Here is a 22,042-nt window from a genome sequence, read left to right as displayed (position 1 = left end):
ATGTACTTGTTGCCTGACTGTAAGGGGTGGGGAGTCAAATGGGCCGACAATGTCTATTCCCACCCACTCAAAAACCTACGACTGGTAGAGGCACTAACGGTGCATTTGGTTTCCCTCCTGTCTAACTACTCATCTGGCAATCTAGACAGGTTCTATAGGACCTCTCTGTGTCTCTGCACATCACTGGTCAGTACAGCAGATGGTCCAACCTATACTGGGTTTTCCTATTTCCTACGTATCCTGCTAAGGCCACTTCATGGGCCAGTGACAGCAGGAAATTCCTGTGTTCTAATGAAACCAATAGCATCTTGCTAGTACCTGGCTCAAGATTTACTGTTTCACTATATAGTAGACTATCCTTCCAGCCAACATAGTGTTTACTGATCACTCCTTTCCTGACTTGATCCTGGGCTTCCTTTCGAAGTCCCACAAATGTAGGGCACACCTCCTGTACCTTGCAGAAACCTTCCTGTGTATGCCCTTCAGCAGCGAACAAACCCTGCAGCTCTGGAAGCAACCTAGACTTCTGATAATGGCCTGCTTCAGAAGCCTCATCCCTCCTCTCCTTATGGAATGGAAGCAATGACCTCCATGTCCACTGTGTTCCTGGAGTCTTTCCTTTCCTGCAAATTACCTTGTCTTGGTCCCTGCAAATCAGAGATGGTCCCAGTCTTACTCTGAGACTGCTGTGCAGCCTGTGCCCTGGTCAATACAGCTGACTTTGTCCAAGCCATAAAGGCTTCTGGTCCTGGCACCAAACTAAGTGCAATCAACCGTTGCCCAGAACACATCCAGCTCCTTGCTTTTCCCTTACCCCAACATCAATAATGGCCAGCTTGCTATTGTGCTCAGTGTCAACCCTGGCAAGCAGATACTTCATGCCTTCTCAACTGGCTACCAATACTGTACCCTTGGCTCCAGGGAACATCTCTTCAGGCTTAAGGTTCTTCCTCTATACCCTAATGTCAAAGGATCCAGTATCCATCAGGACAGGCACTTTCCTGCCATGTATATTACCCTCCTCCACAGATCCCTCTGTATTAAGATGGATGTGCTTTAGAGCATCTGGGTCCCTCTCGCAAATGTCCACAGCTACTAAGTTGAGTGCAACCGGTCCCTTTCGGGTACCTTCACCCACGTGTAACATGCTTGTTATCACAGTGTTGCTGTGTCATGTTCCATCTCTTGACAGACTCTCTTGTAATGTTCCTCATCTTCCCTTCTCAGTATGCTCCTTCCTGAATAAACCATTCCCATTGTTTACTGGGACCTCCCTGGCCCTTACCCTCCAGTGTGGGACCAGTCTGTGGAGAGTTCTTCCCCCACTTTGTCTTAACACAATGCAATTCCAACCCTTTGTGACCTCTGTTATCTAACCAGTTATCAGCAAACACTTCAGGTATTGTTGGATCTTTCTCTGTCAGATCTGACAGGAATTGTCTAGGTGGAGTAGAGCACTCCTCCTTGAGTCAATCTGTCACCATCAACTGGTTATGGAACTGAAAATCCTTGGCCTCCATCCCTTTTACCCACTCATTCCAATCACGCAATACACCATAAATCCAAGTCAAAAACAGAACACCATTTGATATCTTGCAGTCATGGAATGTAAATGTGAATGTAAATGTTTTTGTACTTGTATAGCGCACAGCTACCCGCAGTGGGTTTCCCGGCTCTTGTACGAATACCGCAAGGGAACCCTTCCTGGCTTTCCCTGTGAAGTGTCCACTCCTGGGCACCCCCATGGTGCAGACCAGGCATCCCTCGCGTTGTGGAGACTAAGCAAGCTATTGCCCAGAGTTGCAGCGTGGGACCCATGATCAGAATAGGCACTGAGGCAAGAATATCCGGTCAGGGGAATTAATGAGCCCGAGACCCGCCGAGGCGGGAATCAAACCCTGGTCCCTGGCCAGAGCTCTGCATCGAGGTCTGCCTGCTCTAACCATTGAGCCACACTTCTCCAATCTCTGCAGGTATTGAGCTGATTGAGCCCAAACCTTCAAATGAGAGCTACCTTAATTCGCTCATAGACCATTTGGTCTGCTACAGGCATCCTCCAATTGACGGTTGTTGTCCCTTCGAATGGCATGTGCCCTATTAAGGCAACTGCCTTAGACACCTCATCTAAGGCCTGCACTTTCAAGCGACCTGACAGCTCACAAACTATTCCAACGTATCCTGACCTCCCACATACAAATGCACAAGATATTTTGGAACATTGGCCATCACCTGGCCTGAACTGAAAGTAGAGTCACTTACCCCAGATGGAGATGGTATTGCTGCCATCTTAAGTTTCTCTCTCTCAAGGGCTATACTTTACTTTTCCTTCTGTTTCTACTTCCACTCTCTCTGTTTTTCCTTGCTTTCTCTCTCTTTCTCCTCTCTCTCTCTCGCGCAATTTCTCTTTCCGGGTTGATGCCTCCTGTTTATCCCTCCTCCTCTTCTCATGATTCCAGTGAGCTAGTCTTAGCTTCTACCTCTCAAACTCTCTGGCTTTTTTTTGTGTAAATTTTTATTGCATTCTTCTCAGGTTACACTGCCATTCGCCCACAACCCTGAGGCCGGCGGCGAATTCATCCGATTAAATATACACGGCTTCTCAACAAACATCCCAATGGGCAGGCAGCGGATTTCAGTCAGTATGCATCTTGTCCTGTAAGCAAACTGCAATATAGTTAATTACGTCTTAATATTAGAACTAGTTGAATCCCTTACCCCCACCCCAACTGCCATACCATCAAAGCTAGAGGCAAGCCCCTTCAGATGTGATTTCTTCAGTCTGCCATGACTACCACATTCAACCAATCTGCGTACAATCATCGACTCACGTCCCATTTAGTCGGTGTGCTGTAGCACGTTTGCACCCCTATTCCAATCATGTCACCATTAGTGTCCGGCCATACGGATCTATTTGTCATCTCACTTGTCCTATTCCCTCTGGAGGTCTGCTCCACCTGAACGCATTCAGTTAGCAAAGGGATCCCAAATGTCGGCAGGCCTAGATCTACTTGGCATTAGTTCCCAGAAATTTGATAATTGATCCTTACAGTACGTGACAGCCTTAACCCAGTCAGCTAACGCAGGGGGGCTCTGCTTCTTCCAGTGGACTGCTACCTGTCTTTTCGCTACCGACAGCATCATAGCCGTGAGTTTACGGTGTTCCTTTGGAATTTCTTGCACGTACCCTAGCAGTGCCATCATTGGCATTGTCTGCAAGGAGGTATGTATTATGTGTCCTACATGTCTGAAGATGTCTGCCCAATATTGCGCTAAGGGTCCGCAATCCCAGGCCAAGTAAGTAAATGTGGCACGCTGCGCTCCGCATCTCCAGCACCTTGCATCTGGGTGTAAGCCCATGCGATGTAGCTGCAACAGTGTGCGGTATAATCTGTGCAGGAAGTTAAAGTGGATACGTCGCAGTCTGTAATTCGGTGAGAGGTTTTCCAGCTGAGAGCAACAGAACTGCCACTGTTTTTCAGTGATTATTTAATCTGCGTCTTCTTCCCATTCCACTTTAGAATTAGCACGTATCATTGGAGATTCTCCCTGTGTAATGCTATATATGCGTGTTATAAGCTTGCAGGGTGATGGATTCGTTAAAACATTTTCCAGCACAGGCAGGGCAGGTGCAGCGCTCGGAAACTCCTTTCTACCTGGTTCTACATGCTGCTCGTATTTGATAAAACAAGAGCATATCTGACGCAGTAGGCGTCTGTGGATTGCACATCTGTGTTAGTGTTAAGAATTCACCGTCTGGGAATAAGTCACTCCCTTTCTCTAGCTTATGTGATTGTGCCCTTAGTTTAATCGCCTTGTCTAATAAAGGGCTCAGTAGAGGATTATCTCCTGTGGGCATAGATGGCGCATATAGCACCTCTCATCCTGCCCTCTTCGCAATTCCCGTCCACGCCCATCTCACCGCCTCCACCGTGTCTATTTCCCGGTGTGGACGTTTATATGGTTTATATATAGCCGTGTTGAGTGGGAGTGGTGCTACTCTGTCTATTTCTATTGCCACGTGTGGTTGGAAGGTGAAGGGTGGTGCCAATAGTGCAGAAACTGTGCTTGTGCACTGTAGGCGTACAGCTCGAAGTCTGGAGCCCCCAGTTCACCTTGCGTGAATGGCAACATCAGTATTTTCCATGAGATTCGGGGTTGCTTGCCCGCCCACACTAGGTCCAATATGTTTGATCTGAGCCGTTTAAAAAAAATAGCGTTCAGCGGCATTGGGATGTTTACGAATAGGTATAGAAATTTGGGCAGCATTACCATTTTTGGAATAGCTATGCGCCCTGTCAGGGATAGCGGAAGACTCTTCCATCTTGGTATCCTGCTCTCTAGCCAGTCCATTGCCCTGCTGTAGTTGGCCATCCATATTTATTGCATAGATCTACTTATGTAGATACCTAGATACCTCGTTCCCCCTTCTGCCCATTGTATCGGGTATTCGGAGTCAAACGGGACTGTGGTATCTGTGAGCGGTAGCATCACAGATTTTTCCCAGTTAATCTAGATTCCGGTCAGGCCGCCATATCGTATCAATTCCCTCATCACTTTGTCGAAATTGTCCCTAGGATCAGTCAGACATATAGTCATGTCGTCCGCGTACAGCGATATTAAAAAGCCCCTGGACGTGATTCCAATGCTCTTTTGTGTGTGGTATTGCCGGAGCATGGGCGCAAGCGGCTCTGTCGATATGGGAAACAGCAAAGGCGTCAGTGGACAGCCTTGCCTTGTCCCTCTAGTGATGCCAAATGGTTCAGATATCTGCCCATTTATCTTAACCCTCGCTGTCGGGTTTGTATATAGTATTTGGATCTGTCTGATAAATATGGGACTTAGGCGCAGACGAGTCAGCAAGACAAAGAGGAACTTCCGCTTCAGCGAGTCAAACGCTTTAGTGGCGTCCAAGAACGCTGCCGCAGCTTGCACATGGGGGGCCAAATAATGGAGTATGCCAAAGATTGTCCTCAGGTTATGGGCGATGGAACAACCTGGTATAAAGCCAGACTGGTCAGGTAAAGCTATCTGCAGTAGCATGGGCTGTAGCCTATTTGCTATTAACTTAGCGTATATTTTAGCGTCTAAGTTTATCAAAGATAACGGGCGATACGAATCCGCCGTAGTTGGATCTTTGTCCGGCTTCAATGTAACCAATAGAAGCGAATCATCCAATGGGACATGTGCGATCACTGGCATTCTCCCCTGCACTTGTGGCAGGGTGGCCGAGCTGTAGATAATACGCCCAACCATCCAGAAACCTCAAAACAATAACGGACGTCGTACTTTGCTAGGGACAGTCTTTTTAAAAAAAATCTTTTTATTGTAAAAACTCAGCTCCATAATAGTGCACATCAGTCAGCATCGGAAGTTCATTGGCAAATAAGTCAAAGTCAATCAAGAGAAAACCGCCCATCATCACCCAGATCAGCCTACCCACAATAAACAATCCCTTATGAACATCCCCAATACAATAGAAGGCCACCTTTAGTCCTCCCCCCATAATCAACCACCCCAACCCACCCCCCCTCCATCCCACCCATGTCATGATGCGTCCAATTCCCTCCAAGTCATTAGTCCATTGGGCCCCATGGGAACAGGGCAACCCACATCTTCACTATAGACATTTTACACATTAGGCCGATTCATATTAACATGCACCCCATTAAACCATTGCAGACCCAGTTTGGGTGTCCATCCATTCCCCCCTGTACCGCCTCCACGCCACCCATATTTTCTCCCATTTCTTGGGGCAACCTCGACTTTCATAGATGACCTTCTCCGCCCTCTGGCACCAATCCAAGTCACGCTCCCACTCTTCCACCATTGGCAATAGATCACTCCCCCATAACCTCGCTATATTTCTCTTGGCCACCATGCTAGCCAGGGCCAGACATGTCTTGCCCCATGTTGACCATGTGATGTCGCCTGTCACCCCCAGGACATGCCATTAGGCCTCTAGTGGGACCTCCGCCGCCACCACCTCCTCCATTATACCTGTCAGCCTAATCCTGTATGCTCGAATTTTGGGGCAGTCCCATAGAATGTGGAAGAAAGTGCCCTCCTCCCACAACCCCGCAAGCAAAATCGTGACGCTACATACCCAATCCTGTACTGTACCGTACGAGGGATGTAGGACCTGTGCAGGATACGTAACGGAACCAGCCTGAATCTGGCACGGATCGCCACCTCTCGCGGACACTGCAGGGCCTCACTCCAATCATCATCTTCCAACAGCCCTATGTCTGATTCCCACTTTTCTCGCAGGGGCCCAAGTGGGTCTGGAAGGTTGTTTGAGCTTTTTATAAGTAAGGGAAATAGCTTTATCAATCATGGGGTCTAAAGGTAGCCTATCCTCGAGCGGGGCGTATTCAGGCAGCTGATCTCCCTGGCTCATGTGTGCATATATGGCATGTTTAAGCTGTTGATAATGCAAAAATTCTCCGCCCCCCATCTGAAATTCCACCTGCAGGGCCACTAAGTCCACCATCTTCCCCCTTTTCCACACATCCCCCAACACATCTATACTGATGAGACTCCACTGTCGTAGGTCCCGTAGTTTCGCAACTTGCGGAAGGAAATTGCCGGCCCATAGCGGCGTTTGTTCCGTGAGTTTTGTCTCCCATCCCAGTAATTTTGTCGCCCGCTTCCACACCCCCACCACCACTGCCGTCTGTGGCAGTAAGGACTGACCTCGCCTACCCTTGGTATAGAGAGCTGCTAAGTAGGTACCACTACCCAGGCCCATGCGGTCCACCCTATACGCCGGCTCCTCCTGTGGGTCAAAGACCCAACCATTAATATTAATCAATTGCGTCGCCTAATAATATAGGCGGACATCCGGAACAGCTTTTCCTCCTTCATATGGCCCCCGTTGCAATTTCTTAAGAACTATTCTCGGTCAGCCAACACTCCACAGTAAGGAGCGCTGTTCCGACTCTATTGTTCTGAAGTTCTGTTCCGGAATCGGAAAGGGCGAGCTCTACAGGACGTTCAGTAAGCGGGGAAGGGCCATCATTTTAAATAAGACAGCCCGCCCCATCAAGGAGAGCGGGAGGGTCTTACAGTCTTCCAGTGTTCAACGTCCCCATGAAGTCTTTCTAATTGCGCCAGTATATTCAAGCGAAGAAATTCTGTATCTGAAGTCATGACCCATATGCCCAGATATCGAAATATCTCCCGCCAGACCAGCCCCCTGCAATCGTCCGTTAGTTGCGGTTGTAGCCCAACCAGGACATGCCCTAGGGACTTATCCCAGTTGATGCAGTACCCGGAATATTCCCCGAATGTATGTAGAATAGCCATCAACCTTTGAATGGATGCGGCCGGTCGTTGTACATATAGTAAGATGTCATCAGCATATAACGATATGCGTTCCTCCCAGCCTCCTCCCAAATGTATGCCCCACACCTCAGGGTCTGTCCGTATCCAATGGGCCAGCGGTTTCAATGCCAAGGCGAATAGGGTCGGGGAAAAGGGGCAGCCCTGCCTCATGCCGCGCCCCAGCTGGAATTCCCTTGACATAACGCCATTGACTCTGACCCTTGCTAGCGGTTCTGTATACAACAGCTGCACCCATGACCGGAAATTGTCCACGAATCCTAGCTTTTCCAAGACCGCATATATGTACTGCCATTCCATACTGTTAAATGCCATATGGGCATCAAGGGACAGGAGGGCCGCCGGCACTGCAGGACGGGCAGACGTTGCCTGCATGACCCCAAACAGACGCCGCAGATTGAGACGCGTGCTTCTGTGTGGCATGAAGCCGGATTGATCCGGGTGGATCAGAGACTGGACAACCGCCCCCAATTTAGTGGCCAGGATCTTCCCCAGGACCTTTGTTTCCTAGTTAAGGAGGGATATGGGTCTGTAGGAGCTGCATACCCCTTGTGGTTTGCCGGCCTTATGAATAACTACAATCGTAGCCGACCTTAGATCCCTCGGGAGGTGTCCCACCTGCTTTGCCTCGATGAACATGCATAGTATATGGGGTGCGGTTCTACTTGATATGTCAGGGACAGCCTTAATGTATATAAAGCAATATAACACCTCCACACGAGAGCAATGCTCCCAGCTTACCCGCAGTCTTCAGCACTTAAAGCTGTGTTACCCCAATAGATCTGCACAGTTCAACTGTATACATTCTAGTCTATGTGCTTCAATCGTTGTCGCTGAGTCGGTCTTCCGTCTGTCCATCACTCAGGGCACTCCGCTGCTTGTGATCCTTCGCCATTTGTTTCGCATATGCCAATTCTGCTTTAGCGTCCGTGAAGAAAGTTGGCTTACCATGTCCCTGAATACACAGATTGGCCGGGTATAACAGTGCATATTTGGTACCCAATTGTTGAAAAATGTCTTTGCAGGGATGAATTCCCTGCGTGCAGCTTTGTGGTAAGGTGGGAAGAAGCACAGAGACTTTGCTTGGGGTTAACGAGTATATTATTGGCCTAAACACACGTTTTCTGTAAGGCACTGGTCTGTAATAGGGTAGAGGGGGCTCCAATGTCTTCTTCGGAGGCTCTCTGTCCCTTGGTGAGGTCCGTCCTCTCCTTCTGCACTCCAGCGTAGTGCCGTCAGGTTGAGGATCCAATTTGGGGAAGTGTGAAAGAAACCAAACAAAAGGACTCCGTTTGAGTATAGTTCTCACAAGTTTCAACTGTGGTGAGGGAGGGTATGTGAGGACACACTCGGTGCGCAGTACGTCTCTACAAGTGAGCATTGTGCTCGGGGCAGGGACACCGGGATAGTAGGAACCGGATTTCTACAGCGGAAGTCTTCCACTTCTGCCCACCCAACCCGTGAAATGTTCGCGTACCTGCTTTAGCCACGCTCCTCCTGGAACGTAGCTGGGCGACCCACAGGGACGTTGGCTCCTGGCTCCGGCGCGTCTTCAAACTCCTCTCCCCCTCCTCCGAGTTCCGTCTGCTTCGGTCTGCTCTCCACGCACTCGCCTACTCCGACTCCTCCGGTGTACATACACACTGTTCTCTGCCAGCTTCCCGGTTCTGACGGTCCGGCCCCTTCTTCGTCATCGTTAAGGGCAGGGTTCAAAGAGAGTTCTCTCCAATTAAAGAAGCAGTGCTCTTTTTCGCTCTCCTCGGCACAGAGTGGAATACTCGGGTCAGTCCAGTCATCCTGTTGTTGAAAAAGAAACAGTGAGACTGTGTTGTTTTCATGACATCCGGTATTACAGCTTGGTGTCCTGCTCATCGCCAGCCCGCCCTTGTCACAATCTTGCACTTGCAGTGTGACGTCAAGGTACAGTGCAATATTATTTCCTTGAAATTGTATGGCGCCCTTTTCTCTTGCTAGGCGGAGTATTGTGTCTCGGTCTCTGTAGTTAAGTACTCTCACCAGTATCGGCCTTGCCGGCGCCCCTGGCCACGGCCTATGGCCCAGGGATCTGTGCGCTCTTTCAATAAGGAACATCTGGGATAGGTCAGATCCGAAGAGGTCTCTCATCATAGCTTCTAAATACTGCTCCATGTTTGTGATGTTCGTTGTTTCGGCAATTCCCGTTATTCGCATGTTATTCCTTCTCGATCTGGCTTCCAAATCCTCATTCTTTTTTTGGATTACAGCCAATACTTTGTCCATACCTATCAGTTTCTTGTCCATATCTGTCTGTCCCTCCTCAGTCTCCGTCACTCTAGTCTCCAGTACGCTCACACGCCCTTCTTGCTTGTCCATCCGTTGGGTGATCCTATCCATACGTTCTGCGAGCGTGTCCATTTTGGAATCGATGCCCTGAAGGCTTCTCTTCAGTTCCCGGAACATCGATCGGATGTCTTCCTCTGGTGGCTGACTGGTTGCCGCATCCTCCACAGGGTCCTGGCTACCCGTGTCAGACCCTCACGGTGATCCTTCTGTACCGCCCCCCTCAAAACATGCCTTCTTTTGTGTCCTCTCTGCAGGATCTCTTGGCCACCCTGGCTGTAAATAATTCCTCGCTTATTCTGCTTGGGGATTTTAATTTTTGGCCGGGTGATCCGCGGGAGGACTCTCTCTCTAAAGATTTCTCTGCTACTCTTCGCTGTCTTAATTTTTCACCCTACGTTTCGACCCCCACCCATACCCACGGTCACATCCTTGACCAGATCTGGTCTCTACGTTGTAATCCCCTGGTTTCTTCCATTTCCCCCTGTGGTTGGTCAGATCATTTTTTGATCTCTTTTCCCATCCCCTTAGGTCAGCCCGAGAAAGCTTCCCTGCCCAAGAACATCTGGGCTCGGAGCTGGAATAAGGCTGATCTCAATGACCTTTCCTCCTCTTTTTCTCTATCGGCCCCCGTCCTGACCGACCTCTCTGTGGAAAATCAGGCGGATGCCATTCACATTTGGCTTTCCTCGGCTTGCGACCAGGCCGCTCCACTTAAAAAGATCAGATCGGCCCGCCTTTACGACGCCCACAGGTGGTTCTCCAACGACCTTAGATCCCTGAAGCTCGAGCTTAGGCGGTCGGAACGTCGCTGGCGTCGCAACTATTGCCCCACTCTCCGCCTGAATTATAAGGCTCTTCTTAACAATTATAAATCGGCCATCTTAGCGGCCAAATCCAAATACTTCACGGACCGCGTTGCCCTTTCGGCCAACAAATCTCGTGAGATCTTTTCATTGGTCCGCAGTCTTGCCACCTCTGACCGTGCTGGTCTCTCCCCTGCTCCTTCGCAATCTCTTTGTCACTCACTGAATAACTATTTCATTAATAAAATAATCACCATTAAGGCCAACATCCCGATTGTGCCTCACCTCGATCTACCGGACCATCCCTCCCTTTCTTCCTCTGTTCTGGATCATTTCACACCCATTTCACCCGAGCTTTTTCTTGACCTTCTTGTTAAGGTCAAGTCCGGCTCTCCGGTGGACTGCGCACCTGCTCGCATTCTCAGAACCCTATACACTAGTTGCCCCACCCCCCCCCTAACCTTCCTTAACTCTTGCTTGGCTCTGGGTTCTGTCCCCTCTTCCTTTAAGTCTGCCGTTGTGCTCCCTATCCTGAAGAAAGCTGGCCTGGACCCCTCCCTTCCATCGAATTTTAGGCCGATCTCCCTCCTCCCCTATCTAGGGAAGATTCTTGAGAGCCACGTAACATCTTGTCTCTCATCTTACATCGAGGAGAACAACATCTTGGCCTCCCACCAGGCTGGCTTTCGACCGGGCCACTCAACTGAGGGTGTGGTCCTTGCGGTCCTGGATGAATTGAAAGGCAAGGCCGATGGCAACTTTCCTCAGGCCTTAGTCCTTTTGGATCTGTCCGCTGCGTTTGACACGGTCGATCATGCTATTCTTCTTGACCGTGTCAGCGCAGCGGGCATCCAGGGCTCTGCCCTCTCCTGGATCGCGTCCTTCCTTCAGGGACGATCACAGGCAGTCCACCTCTCTGCTTTTTCTGCTCCCCCCCTCCCGGTCACTTGTGGGGTACCCCAAGGCTCCTCTCTTTCCCCCCTTCTCTTCAACCTGTATATCCGCCCCCTCATTTCCTCGCTCCTTGAGCTGGGGGTCTCGGTGTATAACTACGCTGACGACCTTCAGCTCGTTTTTGATCTATCTTCCCCCATTCACTCTCTCCCCAAGCTCAGCTCTACTCTTGTCTTTATTTCCCAGTGGATGAGCTTCAATCATTTGAAGCTCAACCCTGACAAGACAGAGCTCGTCCTCACTGGTGGCCCCTCCAATCCCTGGTCCTCAGCCTATTGGCCCCTTTCTTTTGGTCTTCCACCCTCCCCTGTTTCCTCTGTTCGGACCTTGGGCATCAAGATCAGTAATGATCTTTCGATGCACGCGCACATCAGTTCTGTTGTATCCTCCTGCTTCCTCTCCCTCCGCCTCATCCGCAAAATTTCCCGGTTTTTCTCTGTTGATGCCCTTAAAGTTATCATCACTGCCCTCATTACATCTCGCCTGGATTATGGTAATGGCCTGTATGTAGGCATTCCTGCCTACGAGACTCGTCGTCTCCAGGCCATCCAGAACCAGGCGGCCCGTCTTGTCCTCCGTCTTCCTAAGTTCTCCCATATCACTCCTGCCCTTAAAACCCTCCACTGGCTCCCCGTTCAGTTTAGGTCCCAGTTTAAACTTGCCTGTCTGGCCTTTTGGGCGCAGGCCCGCTCCGCTCCTTTCTTTATCAATTCTCTGATCTCTTCTCATGTCCCCACCCGCTCCCTCCGTTCTTCTTCCCTCTCTCTCCTTCACGTCCCCCGCTTCCGTAAGTCCCGCACAGGTGGCACCCGTTTCTCTGTGCGTGCCCCGCAGATCTGGAACTCTCTCCCCCTCTCTATTCGTTCCATTCCTATTTTCTCTCACTTTCGGAAAGCCCTTAAAACTTTTTTCTTTCTTCAGGCTTTCCCGGGCTAATTCTTCCCCGCACCTGTTAGGCAGATATTGATGTGTTCCTCAGCGCCAGGAAGCCGCTTGGCCACAGAGCGCTTTATAAGTTTCTTTTTCATTTCATTTCATTTCATTTCGGTTTGCCGGATTTTTTATCAAAGTTAATCCGAGGTTGCCTCGTGTCCGGTTTCCCCATGGTCTTGGAGTGACGGCTACGGCTGTACAGCCCAAGCTCTTGCTGAATGTATTTTATGCCCGCAGTCCCGGGCGCGCGCAACACGGCAGACCCTCGTAGACGTCGGCGTTTTCTGACGCTCCGGTTTCCCTGTGGGGTCAGCCTCAGCCCCAGTTCTGTGATACACCACCTCCCGCAGTAACTCGCCACCGGGAATTCGACCACGCACACGTCTTTGTGTCCCCAGACAGCGCGCACCTCTCCATAGTGTCTTCTTATCTTCGTGCCCCCACGGGCCTCTCAAGTCCAACCGCAGTCTCAGACAAGACCTCCCAGGATCCCTTAGATGTGTTTAAGGTCCCGCTCCAAATTGTACAGTCTGTAAGGTTTGACCAGCAGGGAAGTGCTCAATGCGCCAGGGAGGCCAGCCACAGTCACCACAAAAACTTATTACTGGGCTAAATTACGCACTTGTGCCCTCTATAGTGGTATATTGTGCAGCCCCTATATCTCCACCGGTATATCTCAGCTGGGCTGCACGCAGTGTACTCGTGTCTCAGGGCAAAATCACATCACACATCACTTACTCCTTCACTTTTTTTTGTGGCCTCCCTCACAGTCACTGGCAGAGGTTTTATAGAGCCAGGACGTCTCACGGTCAGCTCAGTCTCTCATCCTCCTTACTTTTAACTAATTGGGGCATTCAGTCATGGCGGCGCATGAGCCGCCTCCAGCCTTCTCAAAATGGTGGCCGCGCCCAGCATTCGCGCTCTGTTGGACCCCCAGGACCAGCACCACTCCACTCTCCTTATGTGGTATGCACCCCGGGCCGCAGGAGCGTGAGTCACGTTATCTCACCTCCGATGTCGGGCCTCCTCAGTTGCGGCCTCAGGCCGCGTCCGCCAATCAGTCCTCCGGGCACGGGATCACCGCTCATCCGCCTCCGCTTGGACAATTCCTGGTTCGGTCCACCCCTTCCACCAGGGCCCTCCCGGCAGCAGGTGAATTCAGCGCCGCCTTCACCGGAGCCGCCGCAGCTACCCGGGAGGGTGCCAAAGCAGCGTGGCTAAACCCCCCCGGCAGCACAGTGCATTGCAGCCCGCGCCACGGGTCAGCGCTCACGCAAGGTCCCGGCTCCCGCAGACTCTCAGGCCTCCCTCCGGCACAGGATATTCCCAAGTGGTATCAGTGAACTCTCTGGCTTTCTCATCCTCCTCAGCCTTAGCTTTCTGAAGTGGCAGGTGTAAGCTCAGGATATCTGCTATACTTAATCTACCCAAGTGGTTTACTACTGGAATTAGGGACACTGGTACCCTGGAATTTTAAGGTGGTGTACACACCTGAGATATTGTAGAAACTAAAGGGCATATCAGCAACAGCCTGCGATAATTATCGCTAAGCGTGCTTAGCTCGAGAATAATTATCGCCGGCTAACGGTGGATTTTATCTCAGAGATAGCGCGCTATCAGCGACACTCATCTCCAAAGCGATAACGATCCATGCGATAGCTGCTAAATGTGCGATTATCGCTGGAAATCCAGCGATAATCACACATCGATGGGCGATAGGTTGATGATAGGGCAGGGTGGTCTCAACATTATGATCCACCACCCATAGACCATAATTGCTTAGTCAGTTTCAAAGCAGGCATAAGCAAATCTGCGAAAAGTGCGGTTAGCGCTACATTTCCCGTCTTTACACAGGTTAGCGATTATCTTGATGATTGGAGAAATGTCTGTTAGCAACATTCTGCACGTTACTTTAGCAGGGTATGTCCACTTTGCATCTCATTAGCGATGCAAAGATGGGCGTTAGGGAAAGCGGCGCTGAGGCATAAGAACACGCGTTAGCTTGTCCTCACTGATAGTGTGATAAAATTATCGCCGCTTGTTGCTCAAAAACAGACGCTAAAGCGGCGATAATTTTATCGCGCAGCCTTGATGATATGCCCCTACGGGTGTTGAGTGTCTCAGTGGAAATTGCGTTATAGACACACTCTGCATTTGTCTGGAATATACCTATGCTAAGGAAATCCTAGAGCCTTAGACCACTTCACTCTCTTCCTGGATTCCTACCATGGGTTCCTTCCCATAGTCTTCTACAGCCTCCTACTTTTCACCCAGTATCGCAAACTTTTCCGATATGAAATTAGCAAAGACCTCTCTGTCCCTACTCCTGGGAATACTCCACCCTCTGTCCCTATATAAATCCTTCATCTGATCCATGGACATGGTGCTGAGGTCAATTCCCAAACCTGTTTTCTCCATTGTCCCCTGCGTGTCGCTTGGACTTATTGCACTATGGATGCAAATTGGAAATGAATAATCACACCTCTGTATCTTTGGCTCCTAAACATTAGGCACCCCACCGCTTGCTGCCAATTGTCAGAACCGCTTTCAGAGGCCATGTGGAAAGCAAGGGCTACTGAGCCCAACCTTGATGGTTGAGGCCTTTTGCTCCTGATTTCCCTGGCCCAACCTACTATGGATCCAGCTCAATGGGGCCAAGAAGCCCTTCTGCACTTGACTCTCAATTACAGCTGTGGTCGAGCAGTCAAAGCTCTCTAGGGGGAGGGATGTAGATACTGCTCAGGAAAAACGACTCAAAGAGCAAACAGTGCCAGAAATAATTCAATGGTCAGCTGATTACTTGCTTTTATAAGAAATTGTAGTATTTTATTTTTAACTCTGCACATGCAAAGAAATGTAACAATCAGTGCAATAACACAATCCCCCTTGAGGTCAGGGCTCTAGTAGTTGTCAGGCGAATCCCCGTTCCACCCTGCCTCGTGTAACATGCTCTGAGTTAGGTAATTTTAACAAAGATTACACATTGGGCAAATGAGAAGGAGATCTTGTCTAACCTACAATATGGGTTCAGACAAGGTAGAAGTACCATGGACCAGTGTCTTAATTTATACCTTCTTATAAGTAAATATACCATGGCCAAAGAGGGATGTTTGAGGATGGCTTTTATGGATCTATCCTCTGCATTTGATCTGGTTAACAGGTCAAAGCTATGGTATATTTTGATGGAAAAAGGACTCGACCCCTGCTTAGTACAATTCCTGGCCAATCTACACCAAGACCTTACTGCATCGGTTAGGATCTCCCAGTCTGGCAAATGCACAAGATCTTTTAAATCAACTAGAGGTGTCTGACAGGGGTGCATGTTGGCATCCTTGCTTTTTACTCTTTACATTAATGACCTGGACAAATCTTTAGTGGAGGCATCACTGGACATTCTGCGTGTAGGAGACTGCCAAATTCCTGTTCTCCTATACGCGGACGATGCTGACTTCTTAGCCCGTACTGTGGTAGGCCTCCAGCGGCTCTTAGACGCCTTTAGGGCCTATATGCACTCTTTAGACCTGGTAGTAAACATCGGTAAGTCACATGTAATGTCAATAGGGAAGAGAGCTAAAAAGGTTAAATCCTTTTATTGTAATGGGCTGGAAGTTACTTTGGTGTCCTCTTTTATTTAATTAGGGGTCTTATTCGATGATAGGTCCTCCTGGATACCGCAACAAAATGTAAAAAAAAAATGCAGTTACTCGCTCTTCCCTGGGCCTTTTAGTGTTTGCGCAGCGTTTGGGGGCTGGACCTATAGAGGCCATTTTAAAGGTTTATAAAGCAAAATGTTTGGCCATTGCGGCCTACGGATCCTCTAAATTGGGTTTTAAAGAGCTGGTTGGGGTACAGACAGCTGAAAACAAGTTTTTACGAACTCTGCTGTCCGTACCACAATCTACCCCAACATACGATATACACCAGGGACTGGGGCTTGGCTATGTTTTGGACATTTTGGGCACCGCTCCATAGCTCTGTTGGCTCAAAATTTGGCTAAATCCCGAGTTAACCCTGAATCAGTTGATCTTAAGGGACTGTGTTAAATTAGATAAGTCTTTTAAAATTAAGTGGCTGTCCTATGTTAAATGTATGTTATCCAAAATAGGACGGCCGGAATTGTATTAGGCTCCCGAAAAGATCCAGAAGGAGGATGTGTCGTGGGTGAAATTTAACTTTAAGAATTTACTGATGCTGGAGCGAGAAGAATTGGAGCTATCTAAACCTTTAGTCAGGTCTCATTATCTGTTAAAAACAACTATTCTTATAGAACCCTACTTGGTTATGGTGAACAAGCCTTTCCATCGTTAGCTCCTAATAAAGCTCTGCTTCAATTTGATCCATTTCTTATTGGGGGATTTTCCGGGCTGGTGCAAACCGGAGGACGCAGAACCATGTCAGTGTGACAACTTCTCTACCAAAGATACTTTACATTTCATGATGTTTTGTCATTTTTATTCTAATATTCGAATAACATTTTTGGTACCTATCTTGAGAGGAAGGGGTTTCGCACAGGTCAGACCTGCGTTAGTATTTGTACAGACTTTATGTAACCCTGGTGATATTTTTAACATAGCATCTTTCCTTGCTGCTGCTGTAATAAAAAAAAATAGAAACCAGATCATGAATTCTGTCTAAACGAGATTAATAAGCCATAATTAAAAAAAAAAAAATTGTGAATATTTTAGCTAGGATGTTCTTATCTGTATAGTGTGTTTTTATATATTTTGTCTAAAGGTTTTGTAATATTGTCTGTGTTTGATATTTCTTGTACTTTTATGATTTTAACTAATCGAATAAAGTGGATTGACTGACTGACTAGTCCCCATTCACTGGCAGCCTCATCAGGGAGTGCAAACAATTTGTTTGTACTCTAGTGTTCCCATTTGACTCCTCAGGGTTTCAGTCAAAAGTTTCAATGGTGCCGCAGCACCTTCAGTAGTGAATCCCCTGGGGCCCAGAAGGTTCGGTCTCAGTCTTACCTGCTCTGGGGTGTGGCAGTGTTCAGTGGTGCAGTGAGTGCCCTCTTCTTGTGAGCTCCCGAGTCTGGATCATGTACGGTGAAATCTGGTTGCTTGCGATGGACGTGGCAGCACCCGGAGGCATCTCCCCGTTGAGCAGTGGTGCCAGTCAGTTTCCAGTGGCCAGAGCAGCCCTCGCTTGATGGAAACAAAAGATAAGTTGTGCTTTCCCTAGCAAAGGGAGGGGGATGAGTTCTCCGGCTACTGGCTGGGGAACCGGCAATGATGCAACGTCCTAAGAGGCGTTGTCCGATCGTTGGGAAAACAGCCAGGTGCCAAATAGTTGGCCACAGCAAAACCGACTGTCCATTCTGGCATACAGGATTGCCCTGTTGCTCACTATCGGGTGCAGACTATTCAGTGCAATCACTCTACACACAGAGGCCAAAAGTCTCATGCTCTGGCCCTATTAAGTTACAAGCGCCCCCTGTGGCATACAGGGTCACTGCAAGGAGGCCCCGCTGCCCTCCATTCAGCTCTTGATACTTGGCACCATTTACAGTAGCCCTCTCCTGGCATATGGGCGTCATCAAAAATAGTCTTGCACACATGCTATGGCCTGATTGGTGTGCAGCTGAATCCTCACAGCTTGCACAGGGAGTCCTTGCTGTAGGACTCCCCACATCCTCACTCCCTCCAACACTCTCCTCTTCTACACAGGGCACACTGGCCTTGACAAGCAGGCAGGTGCTCATGCTCCAGGGCAGGTGGTCCTGGTTTCCCTGGGTGATGTCCCCTCACCCATCAGGGAGACTAGCAGTCCTTGTCTCACACTCCTGTTTAAATGCAGAAGTAATGCAGAGCTTCCCCTTCTCACACAGCCTATCTGGCTGCTTGGAAGATGACACATTTCTGGGGACTCAACTTCTCCTTCTTATAGTCCTTTTCCAAACCCCAAATGTGATTTGGGTCTGGGTCTTTGAAGATTGGGATTCTGCTTCTTTTGAAGTGGGTACTTCTATTCATCTTCCTTCTTGATAGAGTTCTGCCACAGCAGGCATGACTTCGAAGCTGATTGTTCACAATATATATGTCAGCCACAGTGTTATGTGCATCAAAATGTTCTTCCCAGACCCCAACCCAACTCTTTATGATTCTCTTTTCAGACCCATCTCTCTTCCTGAGATGTTTCCAGGCGCCTTTCCTGTGATGTATCACAGAATCAAAGAGCTGCCTTTTCAAATATAAAGGGTGTCTCCTCCTTTTCACTCTTTGTGTCCCCACCTAGATCACAGGCATGCAGCAATATACAAATCTGTCTGGTGAGATTTCTCTCCTCATGTCTTCACCGGGCAAGCCAGAGCTTCCCGAAATGAAGCCCAGGGTTCCCCATACACTGTAATATTGAAGACACATTTACTCAGTGTACACTCTCAGCACACCCACTGTACAGCACTAATACATCTATTCATTATACATTTACCTGCACACATGCATTCAATGTACACACTCAATCTGAGCACACTGTTCAGTACTATGGCTTTTCTATATTCAGCCAGGGTGTGCTTATTTCAAAACACTTGCACTGCCAGCACACATACTCACTATGTGCGCTGCACAACTCTTCACCCTTCACATATTGTACTTCACGCAAACACACATACACCCAGCCCATGCTTTCCCTGTACATGTACTGCACTGCACAACACTACATATCTCATTTATTGAATTTCTATCAGGCATACATGCAACCTGCAAATGTACTAACTGCACATTTACTACACAGTACTGCACCATCCTTGTACTGTACTCATACCAGGCACACATACAACCAACGCAGAGTCACCACTCCTGCGTTATGCAGCACTCCACATCTACCTGATGTAGGCCAAGGGTGAGTTAACAACACAGCAGTATAATTTTTAAAAAGGTAATTGAGCTAGTAGGCCTCACTCCAGTGACACAAGGTAAAAAGGTCTGTTTCACTGCTACTGAAGTATGCTGCCACCAACGCAATTGTGCTGCTTATATCCCGGTGTAGGCAGTAGCCTTCCACCACAATGAGGGAAGCACTCCGAGTGCGTCTCTTCATCTAACAATCCATGAGACAGGCTTATGTCATGGTGCACATGCATGATCCGTGTTTGCCTATGACAAAAATTAGCATTAAGGATCCGGGCAACCGTACAGTTCAGCACTCCGGGCAGGGGAACACTTCTCTTACCATGCAAAGGACTTTTCCGTCTCAACAATGCTAAAAAGATAAAACAAGCAAAGTGAAAAAAAAAACTTGAAAGTGACATGACTGCCTTTTAAAGTGTACAGGTGTCCCAGCATCATGAGGCTGACGTAAAGACAAATAAAAGTATGACGTCTCTCAGAGCCAGCAGCAGGTCAGTCACTGAGGAAGGATACACTCCCTCACAACTCCCCCCATATCCAAATCCTTTTCTGGGGTGGTGCCTCACATCTACGAATCCTCTTCCGATCTCTTGCATGTCCTTGTCAGTGGACCAGGCAGGGTAGCCATCCTTCTGTGTGATCAGTCTTTAAGCCAGATCCTTAAACTGAATCATATTTGTTTTGTGTTGGGTGTGGTGGTTGAGTGGACATATGTATCAATTACAGGGATCTGTGTTTTTGACCATGTGGTCAGAGGTTTGAACCCAGTGGGTCCAATCAATCTTTCACCCTTCATTGGTCGATTAACGAGGACCATTAGGTTGGACAACAATGGTGCTAAGTGATCTCTTGTGGTGAATGTGTGCTCTATAGCTATGCCTGAGACTTAGTGACAGCAGAGTCGATTACCTCTGCAATTCAACAATCTTTTGCGAGTTTTGAATACATCCTTGTTATGATTTTTTATATTGCAGGCTGTGAACACCATCGTGTCAGAGTTCTCTATTCCCAAGCAGAAGGTCATTGAAGACTTAAAAAGTGAGTAGAATGGCTGGATCAAAGAGTTAGTGGATCATATATTTTTGGTAGCCCAGTGCTAAACGGCTGTGTAGTGGAAGATGGGCGGACTGTTTTAATTTAGAGATGTCACCTCTGTATCTCATTTTCTCCCAAGCATGGTTCCCACTTGAGTTGCAGGAACTGATTCAGATGAGTAAAAAATGGCAGAAGTTCTACCATGTCTTAGCAGAAATATTATCATGTATTTGTGTTCTAAGGTTAGGCCTTCTTTGTTTAAGGGGGACATTCAAAGCATTTTCTTTCAGGACCTACAAAGTTTCAAATGGCACTCTTGGCGGAAGTCTTCTAGTCTAAATGGGATCAAAGATGCCACACTCAACTGGACAGCCCTTGCAAAGCCATTCCATTGGTACCACAACTATTAAATGGAAGTACTAAAGGCGGAGCTTGTGATGCAGCTCAGCTATTGGGAAGATCTCAAACCGCCACCCCCGCCTACATGATAAATATAGAAACTGGGTCCTCAAATCCTCTACACATGGTATGTCAAATGAGGATGACCATACCCACCCATTGAGATCATTTATCTACCTAGATCCCCACCGCAGAACTTATATAGCCTCTCACTTTCCATTACTTCCCCATCATTATGCAGGACACCAGAGTGAAACTCAAAATCAGCCCTGGCAAAACTGTAAAACCAACCCCACCACACCTGAGGCTCTGAGTAGACTGTGGCCATGGGAGGTCATGATTGGGCCTTGACACCGCATCCTGCCCTGAAATAAGCCTGCCAGGAAAATGACAGAGTGGCAAAATGGTCAGTCCGGCATTGTAAGGCACCCCTATGTTTTTCAGGCATTCCTAAAGCTAGTAATAGTTTCTGCCAATTTCCTAAGTTATCCACTGTACAAATATAACGATCACCCTTTTGCTCACTATTTATGTATTACAAAAATGTCTTGAGGTACAGTGCCCCAGCCATCCTATTTACTGTTCAGTTCTACAAGTTTAATTGTGTGCCACCCAACTTGGATGTGAATTATGCATATCAGAATGAGTCAGATGTATTAGACATGCTTTCACTTTCTTTATCTGCAGCTGCTGGACAAAGTATTGGCAACTCACTCAGTTCAAAGGTGAACGTCACAGTCTTACCACTGCTTCTGAGTGCACTGAAGACAGCACAAGGTAACACAGCACTTTACAGGTTGACTCAGCTCAGCATATCATAAAACAGAGCAGAGAGTATTGCAGTGAAGAATAACCAAGGTCATCATATTATGACATGGCAGAGTAAAGGTGGCAATGTTCAGCACAAGGTGGCAGGCATAGGGACTTCCCTGCCCAGACAGGTTAGGAAAAGCTTGGGGTAATGAATATCTCCAGAGAAAGAATAAGGTTGCAAGGCAAAATAACTAAAAACGTCCATACAAGCTACCATTTCCCTTGAAGCACTTTTATTGAATCCATGACCTTTGGAGAAGGGAAGTTACTGAGTTTATAACTTCCAATGGGGTCTATTTCCAAAGACAATCCTCTCAAATAAGTTTCTTGGGTCCAGAACCTTCACTGGAGTCAGTTTCTTGAGTCCATCACCCCAAATGCAGTTTATTTCCTGAGTCCCTAATCTTCACTGTACTCTTTTTCCTGAATGCATCACCTCCACTGCAGAATAATTCCTGTAGAATCTAGTTCCTGAATATGTAATCACTACTACAGCCTATTTCCTGTTTCCATAATCTGTATATACCATTCACTATTGTCTTTTTGTTGAGTAATTGTCTCTACTGGGTTCTATTTTCTGAG

The 22,042-nt window shown here is 48.1% G+C and overlaps 1 protein-coding gene across 2 annotated transcripts in view; it reads left to right on the top strand.

Annotated features, from left to right (window-relative positions):
* Positions 1-22,042, top strand: part of PROM2 (prominin 2) — a 464,577-nt gene that overhangs the window by 234,964 nt on the left and 207,571 nt on the right. For both annotated transcript variants that reach the window (XM_078667029.1, XM_078667028.1), the window contains exons 5-6: positions 20,188-20,251; positions 21,335-21,424. In XM_078667029.1, coding sequence (XP_078523155.1) covers positions 20,188-20,251; positions 21,335-21,424 — 154 coding nt within the window. The remainder of the gene's footprint in view (positions 1-20,187; positions 20,252-21,334; positions 21,425-22,042) is intronic.

Source organism: Lissotriton helveticus, chromosome 11 (assembly GCF_964261635.1).
Source record: "Lissotriton helveticus chromosome 11, aLisHel1.1, whole genome shotgun sequence".
NCBI lineage: Eukaryota > Metazoa > Chordata > Amphibia > Caudata > Salamandridae > Lissotriton > Lissotriton helveticus.
The sequence above is the reverse complement of the archived record's forward strand: the minus strand, read 5'-3'. Positions and strand labels throughout refer to the sequence as shown.